Source organism: Oncorhynchus gorbuscha, linkage group LG05, assembly GCF_021184085.1.
Source record: "Oncorhynchus gorbuscha isolate QuinsamMale2020 ecotype Even-year linkage group LG05, OgorEven_v1.0, whole genome shotgun sequence".
Taxonomy (NCBI): Eukaryota; Metazoa; Chordata; class Actinopteri; order Salmoniformes; family Salmonidae; genus Oncorhynchus; species Oncorhynchus gorbuscha.
The window spans coordinates 48,892,681-48,913,659 of record NC_060177.1 but is presented as its reverse complement, the minus strand read 5'-3'; the positions used below and the strand labels follow the sequence as shown (position 1 = coordinate 48,913,659).

General features: G+C 40.8%; 1 protein-coding gene and 1 long non-coding RNA gene across 4 annotated transcripts; one reads left to right on the top strand and one right to left on the bottom strand.

Annotated features, from left to right (window-relative positions):
• Positions 1-3,678: 3,678 nt before the first annotated feature.
• On the bottom strand, positions 3,679-14,642 carry LOC124035996 (nuclear receptor subfamily 2 group F member 1-A-like). 3 transcript variants are annotated; one of them, XM_046350019.1, is made up of 3 exons: positions 14,509-14,642; positions 8,158-8,685; positions 3,679-4,886 (listed from the first exon to the last, which is right to left on the bottom strand). In XM_046350019.1, exons 2-3 carry the CDS (start codon positions 8,666-8,668, stop codon positions 4,612-4,614), a joined length of 786 nt encoding a protein of 261 aa, XP_046205975.1. In that variant the 5' UTR covers positions 8,669-8,685; positions 14,509-14,642; the 3' UTR covers positions 3,679-4,611. The 3 variants fall into 3 exon arrangements, with proteins under 3 accessions (XP_046205975.1, XP_046205974.1, XP_046205973.1); XM_046350018.1 differs by lacking the exon at positions 14,509-14,642 and adding an exon at positions 10,055-11,339 and having other exon boundaries at positions 8,158-8,682; XM_046350017.1 differs by lacking the exon at positions 14,509-14,642 and adding an exon at positions 10,055-11,335.
• Positions 11,450-20,960, top strand: LOC124035997. The gene is made up of 4 exons (XR_006838828.1): positions 11,450-11,670; positions 12,306-12,381; positions 18,961-18,993; positions 19,344-20,960. It is a non-coding gene; the product is annotated as an uncharacterized LOC124035997 (long non-coding RNA).
• Positions 20,961-20,979: the final 19 nt, after the last annotated feature.

The window sequence follows — 20,979 nt, the reverse complement described above, 5'->3', positions numbered from 1 at the left end:
TCACCCCTCGTTCGCTCTCTCCCTCCTCCATCTCTCTCTTTCGCTCTCTCTCTCTCGCTCGCGGAGAGAAGCAGATCGATAGCTGACCCGATGGTTTGGCCAATGCTTTTTTTTATCTGGCCAGGCAATGATATTATCAGCCTTGAACGTTATATACAGCAAATGTCTTCCTATATCAACACAAAGAGATCGCTTACACAGCGATCTGTGCTTTCTCGCAGCCGCCTCACTCTCTGTTTCTCACTCTCACACTCACACCCGCGCACTTGCACATCTACGAACGCGCGCGCGCGCGCTCGCACAACACACACACACATGAAGGCGTCACCTTATGTTACATTCACAACTGGGGATATTTTATATCCTGTAGTGTTGGATTTGATCCATGGCTTAAAGCTTGCGTGTGAGGTCTGCGGACGACAGAATTGTTCTGCGATCATTGAGATGGTTAATTCCAGGTGGACTACATATGGTCACCATTCCACATAGAAAGCAACCAAAGCCATTTTATAATAAACAAAACGCAACAGACATGGACAATATTTAGAATGATAGGCTATTTCCCCCTGTGCTGTTTTCAACCATTTACCATAAGCGTTTGAATTCCCAAGCGATGCTGAAAAACTTGGATGTCAATTGTCGTGTAATCATTTGCATAAGCCAATACCTAAAATAAAAGTTTAGCCTATAACATTGTCATAGCCCATACTTTAGAGGATTGTCCACGCATCTTAAAGCTTCTATTAGAAAATATTTTTCTCGAACTATTTGTCAACAGTGACTTAACGTGCTTAGGCTTGACATTATCTGTGCTACCCCACACAAGCTTGTTATTGCCTTGTGACCTCTCAAGACTTGTGGAGCCATTGGCTGCATAAGGTTTGGAAATAGGTTCGCTGACAACTTCGGGAAATAAATGTTTCGCTTTCAGATATCTCAATCGTGAAATCGCACCCAGCTGCTTGTGTAAGCAAACAAATAGCCAGCCCCCATGTTAGGAGTCCTTCGCTTGTGGTTTGATGAATGAAACCAGACAGAGGTAAATGGTTATTTAACTAATTTAGGAATAACACTTTTGTAACCAGAGTTTCCGAAATTACCGAGGTGGGGCCTGTAGTGTGTCACAGATCCCTTTCCCTTTACCCACCACCATCAGTCAAGTGTAACAATATGATAGAACATCCCAAACATGTAACACGTTTTTCTTCCTCTTCTTCAGAATGGCAGCTAAGATATCACCAGCATACAAGAACCAGAGAGAACATTTGTATAGCCTCAAATATTTTAACCCAAACACTACGTCTACGAGGTTAGGCTACTGGAAAGCCAAATACTAAACTATTACGAGATTAGATGTAATTATTGCATATCTGGGATTACAACAAGTTCTTTCAATTGTCATAATTGTTAGGAAATTGACGCAATACACCACTGTAGCCTATCATTCTGGTTTGTAGTTAGTCCTACTGCTTCATACACATGGCTCGAATTATGTGATTTTGAATTGCTTTAGCCCGTAGTGTAGCGATTGTGTAACAGAATGCGCTCAGCAAAGGATGAAAGTGGGAATTCTAGAGGGGTTTAGAATACCAGTTGAAAGCTGCGTTTAATATGCTGGTGAACAATTTAGTCGAAGCCTGTAAATATGGGCTCGAATTGATCGAGACTCGTCATCAATGACACTATTTTAAGTAAATGTATGTTTTCAAATTCAACAACTCTTCCTTTGAGGATAATCATAAACTACTAGCCCCGAATAAACAAGTAATATAAATACAACCAGATTTACAAAATAAAATGTTTAGGGGGAGTATGCTATACAATCTTTGTATTTCTAAGAAAATACGTGAAGTAGACTGGGCTATAAGCTAAACTAAGTTATTTTATTTTTCTTATGAGAGAAAATGGGTCATCTGTAAACTGCTTGACTATGATATGTTAAAATCAGTGTTTAAACGTATTAATTCAAAGCAATACTACAAGGCCTCATCCTCCAACTTCGACCTGCAAACCGGCCAACTGCCCGGTTCATAACCGTAGCCATATCATTACACATTAAGGACATGGCACATTAAAGGGTTACCTTGGTATTAAGAAATACCGTGTTGAAATATTTGTAGAAAGTGTAGAGCCTGAACACCGCTTCAATCATGACCACAGTTCGACTGGGATCAAATAAGGCCTGCTCATATTTTTCCCCGATGAGGCCATGAGAACTAGGATTAGCCTACTAAAATTGTGCAAGGGGTAAGAATTTAAAAAAAGACTATTACGACAGGTACATTTAGGCCTAGGAAATGTCACAACATCTGGTTAAGCAACAATACGTTACTGGTATATGAATGAATCAGGGAACACACACTCAAATCGACCACTGTCATGATACACACACCCCTCCCCCAGCCCCAACATGGAGATATAAATCAAATCAAAGACATTACAGGCTACTGTGGCAGTCTGAGTTCAGATAAATCCTCACGCAGCTTTCATCACGCTACTTACTATCCCAAGCTCAACTGCGAGGCTAGGGCTACAAGGCCCGTTGTTTTATTCCTCCCATCATAGGCATATTCCAATATGTCCCTATTTGAGTCTAATAGCTACATTATGTGCAGTAGAGAATATGGAAATTATACTGGATTCATCCTGTACGCTTAGAGGTCTCCTCTCAAAAACATTTTTTTAAAGGGTAAGGAGACAATGGCACGCAAGAGACATGCAGCCTCTACATGAAGCTACTCCACAGAGTACCGTGCAGTCGAAAATCAGAATCCAACACCTTGAGGACTTCGTCGATCTATTCATGATATTCTAAGTGTCGGCTATATTCAAGCCTAGGCCACAAACACACTGCTTTGCCTCTGCACATTTGCTCTCCCATTTGTCTCTGCCCCTGTACACTTTGTTTATCGCTGTCTCATTCACTCTCTATTTTCCATCACAATGCATCGCATTCGATGTTCCTTCCTATCGACTGGCTTGCATGCTGTAAAATACATTTTCCAAATTGATCACGCCTTTTACATCTGTTTTGCAGCTAGCGTAATCCCTAGTTTAAGATACGTTTCAATATTGAAACAATACTTCCAAGCGTATATTTTTAAAGGGGCGAATGCACATGTTTCGTTTCTGCAGTGAGAGGTGAATTGAGAATCACCTTGATTAAGCCACAGGAGGCAGTTTAGAGAAGCCTCGGTGGCGCGCCTGCTTTCATTGCTGTCTGAGAAAATATGAACCAGTCATTAACGCGCTCACAGACAGCGAGCAGCGTCACTACCGTCTAATTCGGCACATAACATGTGCTTCTTTGTGTTCATACCCAGTCGTGAGTGAGTGCATGAAACAGTAACATACAGCGAGCTATGCAATGAACACACCAGCCAAGCAATCTAAATAACGCATGTTCTATGTTCACGTCATCTTTTTCCCCCCCCATTGAAGAATAAGCCATACTTGAAGCAAAATGACAATAATGCATTTGAATGTTTGTGTAATTGTGCAAGACAAAACTGGAGAACGCATATACAAGGCAAACATCATGTGTAGCCTACACCTGTGTATGAAGAGTGACGTAAAGAAAAAAAGAGGACCACCTTATTTGGTTTGGCATTATGCTATCCCACACAATAAGCGCGAGCGCGCATCTTGAGCTTCAGATGAACATTCTTGAGAGTGAGACATTGTTGCCTATTTCTTTTTTAATAGTACAGTCACCATCACACAACTTCATCAACCGACCCTTCTGCAAAAGCTGCATCATGGAGTAAGCAAATTGAAGGCAACAACCAATAAAATTCAAGAAACAATGAAAATTTCAAGACGAAACAAACAAAATGTATTTGAAACGATATATTAAAAGTGCTTTTGATTTTCATGTCTCTCCTCTTTGACTGATGATCGACTCCACACACACTCATGACCAGGAAAAAAGGTGCCACAGATGTCCTCTCCTCAAAATGTCCACGAGGTCAGTATGCTGCAGTTGCAGGTCCATAGTTCAACCATCAGTAGTGATATTGTCATAGCGATTAGACTTGTTTCTTATTTGTCTAAATTTCTTTATTTTTCTGTTTTAAATTCTCACTTCAATTTTAATTCTTGGAGAACATAGCTTCGACAACATATATCGCACTCATTATAAGAAGCAAAAGGTTATATCAAAAATTATTAGTATAGAATCACAGAAAAGCTGGTTTAGAACCAGAAAAAATACAAAACAGACAGGTACATAGACACAGGACATTTCTTATAATTGCTTGGAAACATTATTTTCCCGCTAAATCTTGATTCTTTTTTTTCTTACTGCGCATATGATGTTTTTCATTTTATTTGTATTTTTTTTTTTTTTTTTTTACAAAAAAGGAAAATAAAGACTAGTATTTTACAAAATGAAGAGTACTGTTCTTGAAGACGAGAGTGGATTTACACAGGTGTAAGTTCAGTTCCATATTTTCTGTACATAACGTATTCCATCTCAGATCTTAGTCCCAGAAGACAAAAAAAAAGCATGTCATGTCTTCCAATGTGTTCAAAAAGGTCCTATATATAGTCTTCTTGTACGGGATGCTGAATTTTGGTCCTTTTTCTCTCTTTTTGTCACTCTCATTCGGATCATTGGATGGACATGTAAGGCCAGTTGAAGCTGCTCCCGGATAATAGCATATCCCTGATGAGGGTTTCAATAGGAGTTTTACCTACCAAGCGGACGAAGAACAGCTGCTCAATTACCGATGAGGAGACGGTGCGGAGAGAGGGCAGCCGCAGCAAGAGCTTGCCAAAGCGGCTGGGCTGGTTAGGGTACTGGCTCCTCACGTATTCCTCCAGGGCGCACTGAGACTTCTCCTGCAGGCTTTCGATGTGAGCCGCATCTGACAGGCCGCAGGCGTCTGTGCAGGAAAAAAAGAGAAACACAAAAGCACTCTGGTTATCATTCAACATCAGCGTTACGTGTTATTGACAAAGTGAAATAAACAAACACACTGCCCAAACATGCTACATCACATTGAGTAAGAGGGACTGTCATATAGAATAAACAAGGGCGATATGTTCAAGTGGGGAACGCACCACACAGCGGCAGATACCTCTACACGTTCATAAACCAATCAAAACAAAGAATATGCCGCTAACTGGGATGGAAAATGATGTGTAGCATAAGCCTATAACATTTCCAATGGAGGAAGCAGAGGGAAAGGTATAGGCCCACTCATGCTTTCTGACTCAGGGGACTCAAGTCTATACAAATGTATAAAATACATTGATTACGTTAAAATTGCAATGGCTGTATATGACCTAATTAGTCTACTCTCAATAAGCTGTTAAGACATTTTTCCGCTCTTTACTTGATAGACCATGCTTGGCCTGCTTTTCAATGTAGCCTAGGAAAGGCCGCTGGAAGCAATCAAATTTATTAGCGGGGTGAAGTCAATAGTCACGCAAAAAAACACGTAAAAATACGAAAAGGAGCCAGCACAACAACACATGCGAAATGTGTTTTGTACACAGTCGGGGGTTGTGGATTGCAGTCTGCATAGGCCTAAATAGAGAAATACACTCAATGTTAATGTCTTAAGATATGTTTGCGAATAGTACAAACTAAACTGTTTGTCGCCATAGCATAGGCTCACTGCTGTGGTTAAAAATCTGCAGTAAACGGTTGTGAAAGGCCAAGCATACTGGCATATGGACCGTTATGCTTTGTTGCAAGTGCACAGGAGAGATAGCCTCAATTCTCCAGCTCTAATACATTAAACATCGGACAATGCTAATCTTGATTTCTCAGGGCTATAACTCACTACGGCCAGACACAATAACCTTATGAACTCACTGACTGCGTGGGGGCAACTCGGAGATCTCGGGTTGATTTACTATGTATGAATTTATAGGCGGCACAACCCCATGTAGCCTATGCAAATCGGTTTGGATTATATTTTTGAGTGTCACTATTCAATAAATAAAACAATTAATCGGGGAGAAATTAATTACATTTCAAAACCTCTTGCAAATATAAACTTGTGAAACGCAACGCAATAATGACTAAGTTCAAAGCATTTCGGCGACTGCCCAGCAGAGAACGCATGAGTCAACAGAAAAATAAAGCTCACGAAAGGGCACCAAACATAGAACTAACACTGAAAAAACATAAAATACATATTTTCTAGATTCACATTTAAGTATCTGAACACAGATAGAAACATGTAATTAATTATGAAGATGCAATAGATAAACTGGACATAATAGGAACGATAAGAAGACAATCACCTAAACTAGGCTACCGCCTATGAGTTTCCTGTTTGAAAATAGCTCAAAGTAACTCAATTACAATGTACAACACTGTAAACCTGGACTACAATAGTTTGCTACATATATCATTGGCCCTACATGTTGTCTCTTGCTAAAATGCACAAAAATCAAAGTTAAAGCTAGCTAACTACGAACTATTCAGTTGTAGGCTATTTTATGTTAGATTTTATCTCATAATGTAACAACAACTTGGCACTAGGTCCTCAATGTCATAATGTTAGGTGCCTCATATCAAATATTTAAAATATATATATATATATATAAGTTTGCAATAGCAAAGGTAGTCTATAGGTAGACCAGATTGGCTTGATTGATCATATAATATGCACGTAAATATATGTTTGTCTTTAAATGTTATTTTGCAATGATGATGATGCTAAGGACAGAAATGCCATAAACTATCCCAAAATCCATGAAAAGTCCTCGTGAACAGATAAAGCATTGGTAAAGGTTTCCATGTCACTGAGGAGGGCAAACTAGAGGACTGGGGTAGGTTTAATTACATTGAATAAAACACTTCCTTTGAATCCCCCTTTGGCCACCAATCAAAACAAGTTCACTGAACACTCAACCTCAGTCTGTTTATCCACATCATTTTTTTTCAAAATAATTACAAAATGCATAACATCATATGTTACCTACATATCATGTAATATAATATAGGCCTAATGTAATATGCAATGAATGTATTTGAGTATTTAAAGTCGTGTGGATATGTTTAATATAGACCTAATCTAAAAAAAAATGTATTAAGTAAGATGCTAATACTAGGTTACTTTAGGCTAAAGTAGGCTATAGGTGATGTCACTAAGCATAGTATTCTTTTGAGGGTCTCCAGAGTGAAAATGTGTTTATTAAAAATATATACATTTCCTTAAATTACAAAACACAATCATTGGCGAAATTGTGCGTAAATGTGAAATATATTGATTGAAATAAGGCAATTTAATAAGAATTTGAACACTTTTAAATAGCCACATGATAGCTATTTTGAGCCACGGTCGAGTTGGGCTTTTTTATCCACTAGGCCTACTCTCCACAATCCTTACACGGTACTTGCAAATGATAATGAGAGCAAGTGTCCACAGTCAAACTTTAAATATCTATAGGCCTATTATTACGCGCGACACCAATGGTAAACTTGCCTCAGCCAGATAGCTAGTAATGAGCTACCCTGTGTAGACTACTTTTCAAAATGTGGGATTCTAATTGTTTAAGACAATAATTGTGAGAGGAAATATCAGTAAACAAAATAGCCCACATTCCCATATCAATCTCGAGCAATGTAATACAATGACATTTTTGGCTATTTCACCATTTTCTTTGATCAGGCAGCTAGGGATCATTTCCTGTTTTAAAATAACACGTGTTTGTGCGCGCAAAACATGAAAAACATGCGTCACAACATTAAAAGCCTACATGAAGTGTCATACTCAAATTGTGCTTTTCTTTGCGGATATAATATAATAAAACAATACGCCTGGGACATAGACCAAAACAAATATCTATAGTTATCCGGATTTATAAAAAATATAATGCATCATATTTTTTCAACAGTTATTAAATATTATATTGGCTTTCAATCTTTTAATACGAGGTAAAATACACATTTTAAATTACGTTTTTGAAAATATTACATTAGACGCTGTCTGTGGGTCGGTTTGTTTACTTCTCTTTCGCTTTGGCTGACACACAAAATGTATAAATGTGAATATATGCAGCATGTTATTATACAAAACATAATGGAGTAGCCTGCACTAGACAGCCATGGCCTCTAGTCTGATTTTCACCCAGTCTTCCCCCTCACTGCCCGCCTATAAGACAAGGCCTTAACATAGTGGCATGGTAAACACTCACCTGATGTGAAGAGTACTATTGCCTTGATGCAGCTGTACTCTGCCGAATCAACGTGGAGGGCCTTAAGCTTCTCAACCTGCTCCTGGAAGATTCGAATGTGATCCATGAAAGCCACGACTCGGTCCGCAGACATTGGAGAAGCGTGGAGGCCTGCCGCGGCAAGCAGAGGGGCCACATGCAAAGGCATGGAGCACTGAGCTGCGTTTAGCACAAACAGCTCGCTCCACGTCAGCCTGAGAAGGGACACCTGGTCGGTGATCTGCAGATCGGGAAAGAAAGGGATGTTCCTAGCCCATTCCACAGCGCTGAAGAGCAAGCGAGCGGCCAGCTCGCAGATGTTCTCGATACCCATGATATTGTTGGGCTGCATGCACTGGCTTCCATATCGGGACGTCGGGTATGGTTCGGCCCGAAGCAATAAGGAGATGTATCCGGAGAGATAGCAATGGCCGTTCAGAGGGTCCCCGTTCGTCAGCGCGTACTGACCTGGGTTCGGTTGGGTTGGAGGCATTCGTCCTCGCTGAACCGCTGACAAAAAGAAAGAGAAGGAGAGGAAATGTGCATCCAGAACTGATGAACATTGTTGTATGTGCAACCTATGCCGAGAAGCATAAGGCAAGCTAGTGTTTTCTGCTCTCAAAATAAGGGGGTAACGTTTCCCATCCCAATCTATCTCAAACTGTAAATTATATAGTGTGTAAGATTGTGTGTTGTTTAAATAAATGATACCATTTTCAATATCACCATGCTCAATGTTGCACTGTTTACATTTGTATTGACGATGCATGCATCTCGATTAAAAAACACACACACACACACAAATATTAAATATTGAACATAACGGGTGTTGCCATTTGCTCAACTGCAGTAATACAGGCCTATAGTGTAATTTAGGTATATGCTGCATCTAATTATTCAATGCAGCCCATGTGTCAGTTTACTACTGTATTTATCAACGTAAAGCTATTTTTCTCCATTACACCTGTGTTATACTGCACTAAAGAAGAATGGCATAGCCTAAATATATCAACACCAAATAAGAGTCAACCCCTTCTTACCATAGTAATAGTTTGGTAAAGGAAAAATCGTTTAACAATGTGCTTGAAAAAGTATAATTGGTCTATATATATATATATATTACATTTATTTATTGAGGATATATTAAATAACATGTATGGTAATTTTGGGGGTTTATTTAAAATACGAGTATTGCTATCATTTGTGCTCCAAAGAGAGGGAAAGTTACGGCCTCTCATACATTATGAGGCAAAACAATGTGCTCCGCACAACTTCTCCAGTATTACTCAAGCTGCCTAAGCATATGGAACAGGAGGGCGATGTGGTTATGTTGTCTGTTCGTTTTAATGCACAGACAAACCAAACACTTGTGTATCACTACACATGTAAGGAAGTGCACTTCATGTTCTCTTACACACACACACACACACACACACACACACACACACACACACACACACACACACACACACACACACACACACACACACACACACACACACACACACACACACACACACACACACACACACACACACACACACACACACACACACACACACACACACACACACACACACACACACTATTAAAAACCTATAAAACACTAAATGCAAATAGCAAATAGTTATGTTTAGTTTTGACGTTCACAAAAACGTCCGTCAAGTAAATAGCTGATTTGTTATACGACCTATCTTTTGTAGCTGCTTTCATTACATTTTACCCTCTATAGGCTAAACGCGTACATGCACATTCCTGGAAAAAACATGGATGTGCAACGGATGTCTCATGTATATGACCTTTATGCAACATGGCAGCTCTACTCGTCTATGGAACTCAGTATGTGTAATCATATGTGGCATTAAAAAAAGATATTCACCTTCCCGCCGCATTCCCACTTTCAAACATTTCTTCAGCCGACAGTATTGGCACTGATTTCGGTGGTGTTGGTCAATGGGACAGTTCCTATTGGCACGACATGTATACGTTAAGTTCCTTCTGACACTCCTCTTGAAGAAACTTTTGCATCCCTCGCAGGTGAACTGACCATAGTGCTTGCCGCTCGATTTGTCTCCGCAAACAACACATTCTATATGCTGTGGACCAGAATTCTGACTCCCCTTCTCCCCAGCAGTCCCAGGTGTTGACGGGGGTCCTGGCTGACTAGGGGTCTGCGGAGTGTGCGGGGCTGCCGACGCCGTCTGCTGTTGCTCCCTCGCCGGCTGAGTTGCTGGATTTGGGCCGCTTGGAGGTCCTCCGACCACGTCTTCCTGCGGATCTCGCCAGACGCTAACTACCATTGCCATATCTCGGGCCCGAAAAGTGCGATAAAGCGAACTGATCGCTGGGATTTATAAAGCGAGGGGAGAAAAAAAGATCTCAAACACGACAGTGCAAAGTCAAATCGGAGCGAACAATCTCCTATGAGAAAGAAGGGAGCAGAACACGATCAATACATTCAAAATAAAGGACACGATAGAATAAGCACCCGATCAGGATATGCAAGTATCGGGAGGCCAGTTCCAAGGTAAATTGCAGTTAGCCATTCAGGTACCCAATCTTGAAGAAAAAGCGAGCCAGACGTAACAAAAATGCAGTTTGGTATAAAATAGCCAGAAAGGAGGCAGGAGCGATTCACATGGACGTAGAAATGAACATAAAATCTTTCAAAGACACGCGATCCAAAAGTGCTGCGAGAAATAAATTCCCTTCTCTTTCCTTCCTTGCTCCTTTACTCCCGTCTTCGCTGTTGGAGGGGAGGAAAAAACTGAAGAGCAGGATTTTACATCTATATTCTTAAATAAACCTCATCTCGTCCAAGCAAAAAGACCGCGTCGCCGTAGTGCCCATGTAGTTTCACCTCTCCAGCAGGAATGGAGCGAATACGAAGAGATAAAAATAAGGAAGGGAAAAAAAACAACTAATAGAATATGCAAGACGGAGAGACCCAAAAATGAATGCGTTTAAACGGGAAGACCAGCAGAGCAATGTTTCCGAAACCGGGATCTTCGCGAATGTCTGTATATAGTGAACTTTGACACTACTATTGAAACTGACACGTTTCTATGGAGATCGCTGCGCCTTATATGGTGCTCGTGTCAAGGAGCCAAGAGAGAGGCTGCTGGCAACTGATAATCAAAGGCGACTGACTGGCCAGAGCCCTGCATTGAGGGGGGAGAGGGAAAATGGGAGGCTAAGGTTAGCCAAGCCTCTTTCTCTCCATTGGTTAGAGTCCTCGTTCCTCGCTACCTACGACTGGGGACTCTGACAAGCACAATTTACATTGAGCTCGCCTCGCGCTGCTATTTACTTTGAAACCTGATTAGCCTACGGGCCGTCTATTGTCACAAAAACAGGAAGAAACCCTGGATAGAATAGCCGAAAAGATGGGTGAAAGAGGGGACAAAGCTTTGCGCACGTGAAATAAACAAACGTGCGCGGGCGAAAGGGACTCGCATAGAAGGACTCGCATAGAATTCCCCAAAGTTTGAAATGGTTTGTTTTGAGACTGCTATCTTAATTATAAATGCGTAAGAAATAATTATTTATGTATGATGTATTTTATTATAGGCTACATGCAGCCTACAGCATTTGGTGATGCGTAATACTGTGGTACACCCGTCAACGTTACATTTCCATTGTAAAAAAATGATTGGGGTCCAAAATTGCAGGGTCAAATTAGGGAAAATGACAATGTAAGAAATGATGCATAGTAGCCTAGACAAGTCGTGTTAGAATAGACAGAAAGGGTGCGATGGCGCCAACGAATCTCACAATCACATCGACGAAGAAGAAATACTCTGTAACAGTTGTGGTTTTAAGGCCTGCACAATCACTAAATGGGTGTCATATTATGTCTTAATAATGACAATAACTCAAAATCATGTGAAGCTGTTTGAAAATTGCACGGGGATTCCGGCTTTTTGTGTGTTGATACTGAAGCCTGCATGCGCCTCCAACTCAAAAATGTCTGGATCGGTCTGCCATCTAGCGTACAGTATACAATTACAACCACACAGTAATGCACAACGCACATCTATTGTTATCAACCTTGTAAAACTGTTTTTTTTAAACAAGTAAACTCCTGAAAATTGCTTTATTTTTTAAAATTCATATATATTTTTTTACAGGTGCTGTGTTCCTGAAAACGATTCCAAACACAACAGCTGCTGCTTCTTTTTTTTAGATTGAGCAAAGTCCTCCAAGGTAAAATCACTTGAAAGGAGTGGAACTTAGCTCAGATAACGTTGACATGAAACCTACGAACTCGGGTAGTGTGAATATGACAACATATACAAAAACCTGTAGGCTACATAGTCACCAAAGTCATCAAGACTTTGTTCAGATGGGGTACAAGCCTGGTGCGTCGACATGCATCCCATAATAGCATACACTAAATAGAGGAAAGGGTATTTTCAGTATTTTCAAATGAAGTGAATAGTTTATGAACACATTTGTTATTGTCTTTCCGACTATGGTCAGCTATTAAGAGATATAATGGAGCGCTATTATGCAAGTACCCCCCTTGCAAACGCATAGGAGAAATGGGTGTTTTTAAGTAGCCTATTCAACAGCAGAGCTCTTCCCGTCCCCCGTCTCAGACACTGCACTGAGACTCCCGGTCTTGTCTCCAGCTCTTTGAAAAGGTGAAACGAATAAGATTAAATCGGACAAAGAATATTCTGTAAGTGTATCATTAAGATTTTACTATACAGATTGGGAAGGGAGTTGGACGGAGAGAGAGAGAGTGGAAGGGGGGGGGGACAGCGAATAAGAGCAGAGTGAAATAAGGCTATAGCACGAAAACAGTGAGAAAAACGAGAAAGTGGACAGCAGGACATTAAAAGAAGAAGCACCCAGCGACGAATATTAGGCTGTGGTGGACGGAAAACATCGGTAACTGAATTTGGCTAACACCAGCCAGGCAAGTACACAATTAATTTCTGTTTCACCTATTCACAAGTAGCTTTAAATGCTAAGAATACATTCTTGCCTCGCCACACGACCATGCAGACCCATGCATCTAGCCTATTTGTCTAAACAACCACTGTTACATTCCAGGGCGAAACTTTTGAGCTGCAGTACTTTGAATCTTTTCCTTTACATTCTAACCGGTTTTTGGGTTTCTCCGTTTTAAACTGTCTTCGCCAGTATATACGGGCATCGGTGATGCTGTTACCACAATTCAGGGAACCCTTTCCAAGTCGTGAGCATCTCACCTGTGCATGGCTATTTGTTGTTTGATCACATAATGAAATGATCGATAACAGCCTGTTTGTCTCAGAGATAGTGTCAACGGATTATAGGACAGTTGTTCGACCGAGCTGGTCAGGGTTGTAGGCTACTAGCTAGGCATGAGAATAGTACCTGGAAGACTTTCCGGCTGTTTTGCTTAGTCATATGAAAATATAGGAGGTTCACGATCATCAAATTATCATTATTTCATTGCCAAGTTTGCAGTTACAATTACAACCACACAATGTTAGATAAATTAGAAGAAAGTATGTCAATTTAAAGGCACGTTTTACGATTAAGGGAACGTAAATGAAATGATTTACCTCAAATGCCCTATTGTTTAGTAGATAATTGAGCCATAAATACAACTTACATCGAGCGATATTGATACAAGCATAGGCTATGAAATACATGTTTGGTGAGACTATAATCAACTTCGAATCCCTCGTGTCTCAGATGATAAGTTGATGCTATAAATGCAATTTTTAGGTTCCCCATAACAGGTATTTATAGGCCTACCATTCATTTCTATGTTACACATTGAGGTATGTTATATGTTATTACCAAAAATACCAAATGCTTTTCGCAGTGCAGTATATTTGCACACGTAGCCTATGCATCCGGACACACATATATTTTCTGAGCATCTGCGGTGAGGTCCATATAAATAGGCCTATGTGGACTTCATATACTGTATTTGTTTTAAATATAGGCTACATTAGGCACATTTCCACGTGGATGGGGTCTCTCTCTCTCCGTTTTTTATAACAAATAAATCGAATTCTGCAGACCGACTTCACCCCACAAACATGTTTTTCGCTTCTGCAAGCAGTCAATCGAGCTTTATGAACTCTTGTGGAACAGTTGTGAAAGCAATAAAAGGCCATGATAGCCAAGCCTCCAACCCCGGGAACACGGAGGCAAATACATAGGCATTTCAGATCATTTAAAACACCTAACAACGTTGCAGGAATATAGCTAATAATATAATCCTCATGGATTTAGTTTAGGTTATGCAGACGCTTCAGTGCAGTGAATATATAGTCATGAGTCACCACACTGTTCAAGCTGACACAGAGCATTCACTGCTTTCTTTACCTGATGCTTCAGAGGCCTCAGTCGAAATGCCTCCTGTAAAAACAAGTATTATGTTTCTTCACGACGAGAGAGGGCAACACACATCCGATCTCCGCTGTTCCCATCCCGCGCCCGCCTAAGAATCTGCCTCTAACTTGAACCAACTTTCATGAAGAAAAGGCTGCGGTGTTTTGTTCCAAAGATATATAGCCTATATTGTCAACCAATAAAAATATGAGTCTAAAAAACTATGAGAAAATGGTATTAGAGACGTGCCAAGTGCATGGGGCCTGCATCAGTGTTTTAAATAAGGCTACAAATGAGGGGAGCTGTCAATTATTGCACACCAATTAATATGCGTAATAACCTACGTTACATGTGCAACTACATATAATAATACATTTCACCAAAACTCTATACTTGAGTGATTTATGATAATTGAATTTGATAAAATAACTTACACTTAAATTAACATACCAATGTTTAAACAGATAACAGAAACATCTGAAGACAGATGGCTGAAGAATTCCTTCTTCTGCGCCTTTTAAAACTTTTCCACATAGCTTATCACTGGAAGTATACAGGTTAGACCGGCATAATGAAACACGTTTATAATTGTACTATTTTGATTTGTTTTGATGTGTTCTTTGTAGCCTAATGTCCTAGTTTTGTTATAGATGTCTCTCAACTTTAAACAAAACGTACAGATTATTTGGAAAAATACATTTTGCGTTGTGAATTTGGCTACATAAAGAAAAAATGAAGATGCCCAGTGCTGCTGCTTCTCTGTCGACCCAAGCTGTGCGTTACACTTTAATGTGTGAGTTGGAGGTTTTGTTGCGTGCCCCTCTACTTTGAGTCGTTACGAGTTGAAAGAGAAGAGGAGGGGGCTTTTGTCCAATCTGATCCCTAACTATTCGGGGCTCAGATTGGTGTGAAAGGGACGAGAAGGTCACTTGAAAATCGCCTTTTATCCGCTGCCATTTTCTCTATGGATCAGCAACTTTCAATAGACATAATCTAATCGCTCTTAATGGAAAAGCTATTCGTGAGAAATAGGGAAAATATTTGAGAGCCTCGCTACTTAAAATCGCCACGTTTAACGTAGGCCGTTGGACAAAATTATCTGACGCAAATGATGGTTGAACTGAATAAAGGGAAATGCTTTTCATAAATTGAAACGTAAACTATTACGACTAGGATTTTAGAATAAACTCAAAGCTATAGCATGAACGTGATCCCCTTTCGTTCCGAACTAAATATGAGGAAGTATATCACCTGAGATAGTCAACAAGCAGTTCAGTCACGCAAGAAATGTGACCTATAAGGTTACCGCCTGTCCTTCGTGTGTATTCGGCTACTTTTAGGCTTATGCCTGTTACACGTAGGCCTATACATGAAACGTGTAATAAATTATATTTAATATTTCTCACCGTAGGCCTACCTCCCATCTATTGCTTGGTGACATGCAAGATTGACAGACCAACGCGATCTCACACTGTCACAGTAGCTAACAGGTTCAGTTGGGATTGTTTCTTCAAGGTTTTAATCATGGGCCTGAATACACCACGATGAATAAAGCAACACACATTAGGATTTTCGGGCTGGGAAAGCCAAGGCTATAATTGTAGACAATAAGGCCGAAATGACTTTTCCAATTAGCTTGTGGTTGGAGTTTAGTTAGAGGGACTGTCAGTTTACTCGATGGGTAATGGCTTTATTGCTCACAAAACCATCATCTATTTAGAGCACATGTGCTAATTACTTTGGATGGTCTCAGAGACCGAGATCATAAATCCATTAGCACTAAAATCCTGATAGTTTTACACTGCAAACACTGTAATTCTGTAGTTCACCAAAAACCCAACTGCAAGCACCAGTAGAGACATCAAAGTAACACTTTTCTGAATTGTTAACCCGGCACAAAAGGGCAACGTGACATAAATTACATTGTTATAAGTGATGAAAATCACGTGTAAGGTAGGCCTAGTTTAGTAGGGTTTAAAGTGTGCAGCACGCAATTCAAGGAGACCAAATCAAAACACCTACACTGACTTAATATGGTACGCCTAATATCTTGGTGGCAAACAAAGAAGACAATTAGCAAAACACAACTTAAATCATAATTGTATCATTGAATGGGAGAAGACACCATATTATCCGAGTTAATGCAACCAATGGCCAAGCACTGAGGCTATTATGATTAGTTTCAATGTCTTGAGACTTTTTAAATCACCTCATTCCATATAATGTGAGGACATCCCTTTACCGCATAGTGCTTGAACAGTTTTTCCTTTTCTCAACGACATCTATCTACAGCGACCGAGGTAACATGGACACAGGTTCCAAATGCAGTGGATGAAGGCATTTCACCCTGAAAGTCATTTATTGCGGGGAAACCGGAGGGCAAAGGTGGAATTCTTGAGAAATTCTACAAGGATAGAGGAGCTTTTAGATTTCTGCACGCGGATTACTTTTCATCCTATCGCCACATTATCCGAAAACACACTGTAGATAGACCAAGGACAAAAAAAGCAGAAGAAGATTATCTCCCGTGCAAATTTGCGACCCCGTACATAACCATTTAAGGAGTATTAAACTAAAACTAGAGTAAAGAGAGAAAGGAAGACAGAGCCCGGAGAAGTGGCTTGTCTCATGTGTCCATCCTGAAGCTGGGTGGTGAACTAAATCATGAGATACATTTCCAATGTAAACTTGCCCGTCATTGTGCATCATTTTGTAGTGAAATGAGTGGCATCACTTCAAGTATCCATAATGTTTTTCTTAAACCAACACACCCAGTGGGCGCTTAATTAGAATTTTGTCTGGCTGAACCGCCACCGTGCTGTAATAGGGCATGACTGAGCACGTTTAGACAGGGAATAACATGTTACACCAAGACAAAAAAATAAATCACGCTCAACCTCGTTTTTGATCATTTCTCATATATATTTTTTTACAAGACTTGCTTCTGATGATAAAATGCTTGCATAGACTCATTTACATGTTGCCATTCGTTTTACAAACCAGGGAATAGTGGACAGTTATGTGAGCCATAAGCTATGGTTTAAGCATGATCCCTGAACAAATTAATTAGATTAATAGTAGGAAAATGAGATGTGTTAAATATAAGTGCATCCACAAACTGTATGGAAAATTACATTATTGTATCCCCTTGTAATTACACAGCTAGAACAATCAAGAATGCAGATAAGTGTAATAATAATAATAATAATCCGAATCATAATAATAATGTCATGGCAGTATTTAAACACACACACACACACCCACACCCACACCCACCCACACACACACACACACACACACACACACACACACACACACACACACACACACACACACACACACACACACACACACACACACACACACACACACACACACACACACACACACACACACACACACACACAGGTGTTTCGGTATCCTCGCATCTTATATGGGGTGGGGTGTGGGGTGTGGGGTGTTATCATTAGAGAAATATAATGCCTGCACGTTTGTGAAATGATCAGAGGTGTTAGCCAGATATGAACATCCATAAGTGTGGCAACCAGTGCTGGGCCAGTGATGAATCATCAAAACGAAGAAAGAGAGTCGGCACTATTCCCTTTCCAAGTGCTGTAATTGCTTTCAGGCAACAAAATAGAGAATGTTTTGGCCACGATAGCCTTTGTAAGGTGCTTTGAACTGTTCAGTGCACCTGGTTGGTAGAAGAACACATGGGCAAATCACAAAAGGCCACAGATGCCCTTTTCTTTTTAGACATTTTCACATTCATTTGGAAATGGAGTGTGTGTATCTATGTGCGATTGAGTTGACGCGTTAGTGAGCGAGTGTGTGTGCGCGCGTGCATAGCGTGTGTGAAATGAGATGATTCCACAGCTATTGCCCACTATTTAAATTGACCATCAAAGCTACGCTGGATTTTGGATATGGCTACTTCAGGACCTTTGCCCTGAAGTAAACCAATGTCAGGTGTCCCTGCCGAATGATGACGAACACACCTCTGTGGTACCTCGTCTGTTGAACTAAACAGAGAATATCTCCTTACCTTTCAGTTTGGGTAAAAGGGTTAAATCATTTTGCTTCAGGATGCATCAGATACTTATTACAAATAACTTAAAATATCAACCCCAGCCCTCATACAGTACACACCCACTGAAAAGCAACAAGGCTGCTAATTTTTAATTCTCGAGCTGACAGATTGTGACCTTATCAGTCGGTTGTTCCCTCTCCCCATGAAACTCTTCCGAGAAATTATTTATACTTTTGTTGGTGGAAAGCCAGTGGGGTCACATTGAAGAAAACATCTACATTCAAAACCAAACGTAACTTTAAACCAAACCATATGTTATTACTTTATGGCAATATCCATACGGCAAGTTTATTTGTTTGTGTGTGTATGTGTGTTCTCGTCATCAATAATGAACTAATTGTGTTTCCTCCTAACAGGGAGTGAGCGACTGTGCAAACTGATCGTGCCATGTAAGTTCCACTGCTGCTACACTGGCCCCTTTCACCAATTCACTGAGACATCTCACTAGTCTACCACTTATCGATTCAAGGATGGATTAATTGACCAACAATGCACCTTTATTGTATAGGCATAACCTGAATTCTCCCTGGAATCAGATCCGTAATATCATCTTGATACTGTGTACAGGGCATGGCCAAAGTCAAGTAGCCAATCAGAAGGCAGCGTGATGCACACAGGGCCAATGATAGCCACCCATTGTGTCATTTTATCTGGCTTGCCTTGCATTGGAAGTGTGTCTTAAAAGCAGCTCTCTCCCCTCTCATCAATGTCTCTGTGTTGTTTTTTCCTTCTCTCTCAGACTGAAAGGAACTTCATGGCAAGTCCCCCTCCTTTGGAATAAAGAGCATCACCTTGTCACGCAGTCAGAATCGACAGAGGGTTGTGATGTCATGTGTAAAACAAATGTCTCTGTTTATATAAGCTCAGTCGCAGCAGCGGCCGTGACATCGTGACGTCAGCCCCGTCGCACAAGGTGCGGCTCACACAACGGCCACGACCTGGATTTATTTTGACCGTTGACATCCGAATAATGTAGTCTTCAGAAGTATTAATAATGACGCCAAAGAAAATACTGATTATCAAAACTCCCAGCTTAGGTAGATACTCCCTAGGCATTTGTCTACAATGTAAAGGGTTGCTATTATGTCTGTGTCAGTAGGTTAAAGGCAAGACAGACCAACACGAATGTCGGCTGTGCCTACTGGGCGATGACAGAATGGTGGCGACTCAACGTGTAGAATCGCTGGGAAATGATCCGAAAATCACGGCCAGTGTACTGTTGTCAGCGGTGGTGTGACGTCCAACCGCTGCGCACCTGCGGCGCACGGCCGACGTTCCTGTTGCTCTGTCTTGGCCTTACGACTATATATGAGCTTCGCCAGTGTCCGTAGCTGAAGGTATCTACTGTCAGAGATGATAAACATGCCTGTGTCAGAGATGATAAACATGCCTGTGCTTGTGTCCTCACTGCCCTGGCCCTGGACCCAGAGGACATATTTACAGGGTGTACTAACCTTAACGCCACACTGCTCTCCTCTCCACCTCACTCAGCTAACCTTAATCTCTCCTATCCAGCAGCCCACACAACTCTGAGGGTCAACGGAAACAGAATCAATGCTTTATGAATATGTGGAATATGTGTATCATGTATAATGACATCCTCAAGTCCAAGTGTGTTTGTGATGCCATTCGTGTTTGATTGTCAACGTTCTTATTGTCATAATCAGAAGCGAAGGTGAAGCTAGCTGTATTATGCTACGCTGGGCAAAAAGGTTTTGGACGTACGTGATCAAGTGCCTTTCCTTTACTAGTCGTTTAATTTATGTATGTGGATTCTGTGTGTGTGTGTGTGTGTGAGAGACCACATGGCAAGTTTACCTCAGATGACCCCGCTGACATGAGGCGTCCGAGCGGAATTCAAGCCGTGACAAATGGGTCCTGGGCCTGAACAGCAGACATTCCACAGCATGTTCCTCTTCAGCAACTCCTCCTCTCCTTCCTCTCCTTATCCCTTCCTACACTTCTCCTCGAAACATCTATCTCTTCAAAGGTTGTAAGAATGCACTTATCAATCAAACATAAACCTGTTGTATGTATTGGAAAAGGTTGTGGGAATCACCCTGAACATGAACTTCCGAGGAAGGCAAGCCTTTTACAGAGCTATTTGAATGCAATGCTCTACAAAGCTCTGGCGTATTTGCAGATGAATAAAGGAAAAAGAGACTGGTGTTAGTAGAAAAAGAGAAGTGAACCCCTTGGATGTTAGTATCGTAAACCTTTCTTGATCAGTGATGTGGAGGTTGAGAGAAAATATAGCACTGTGTTTAAACAGGATGTGTAGGTTGTAGCATCCTATCCTCTACCCCCTGCAATATCCCTCCCTCCCTCCCTCCCTCCCTCCCTCCCTCCCTCCCTCCCTCCCTCCCTCCCTCCCT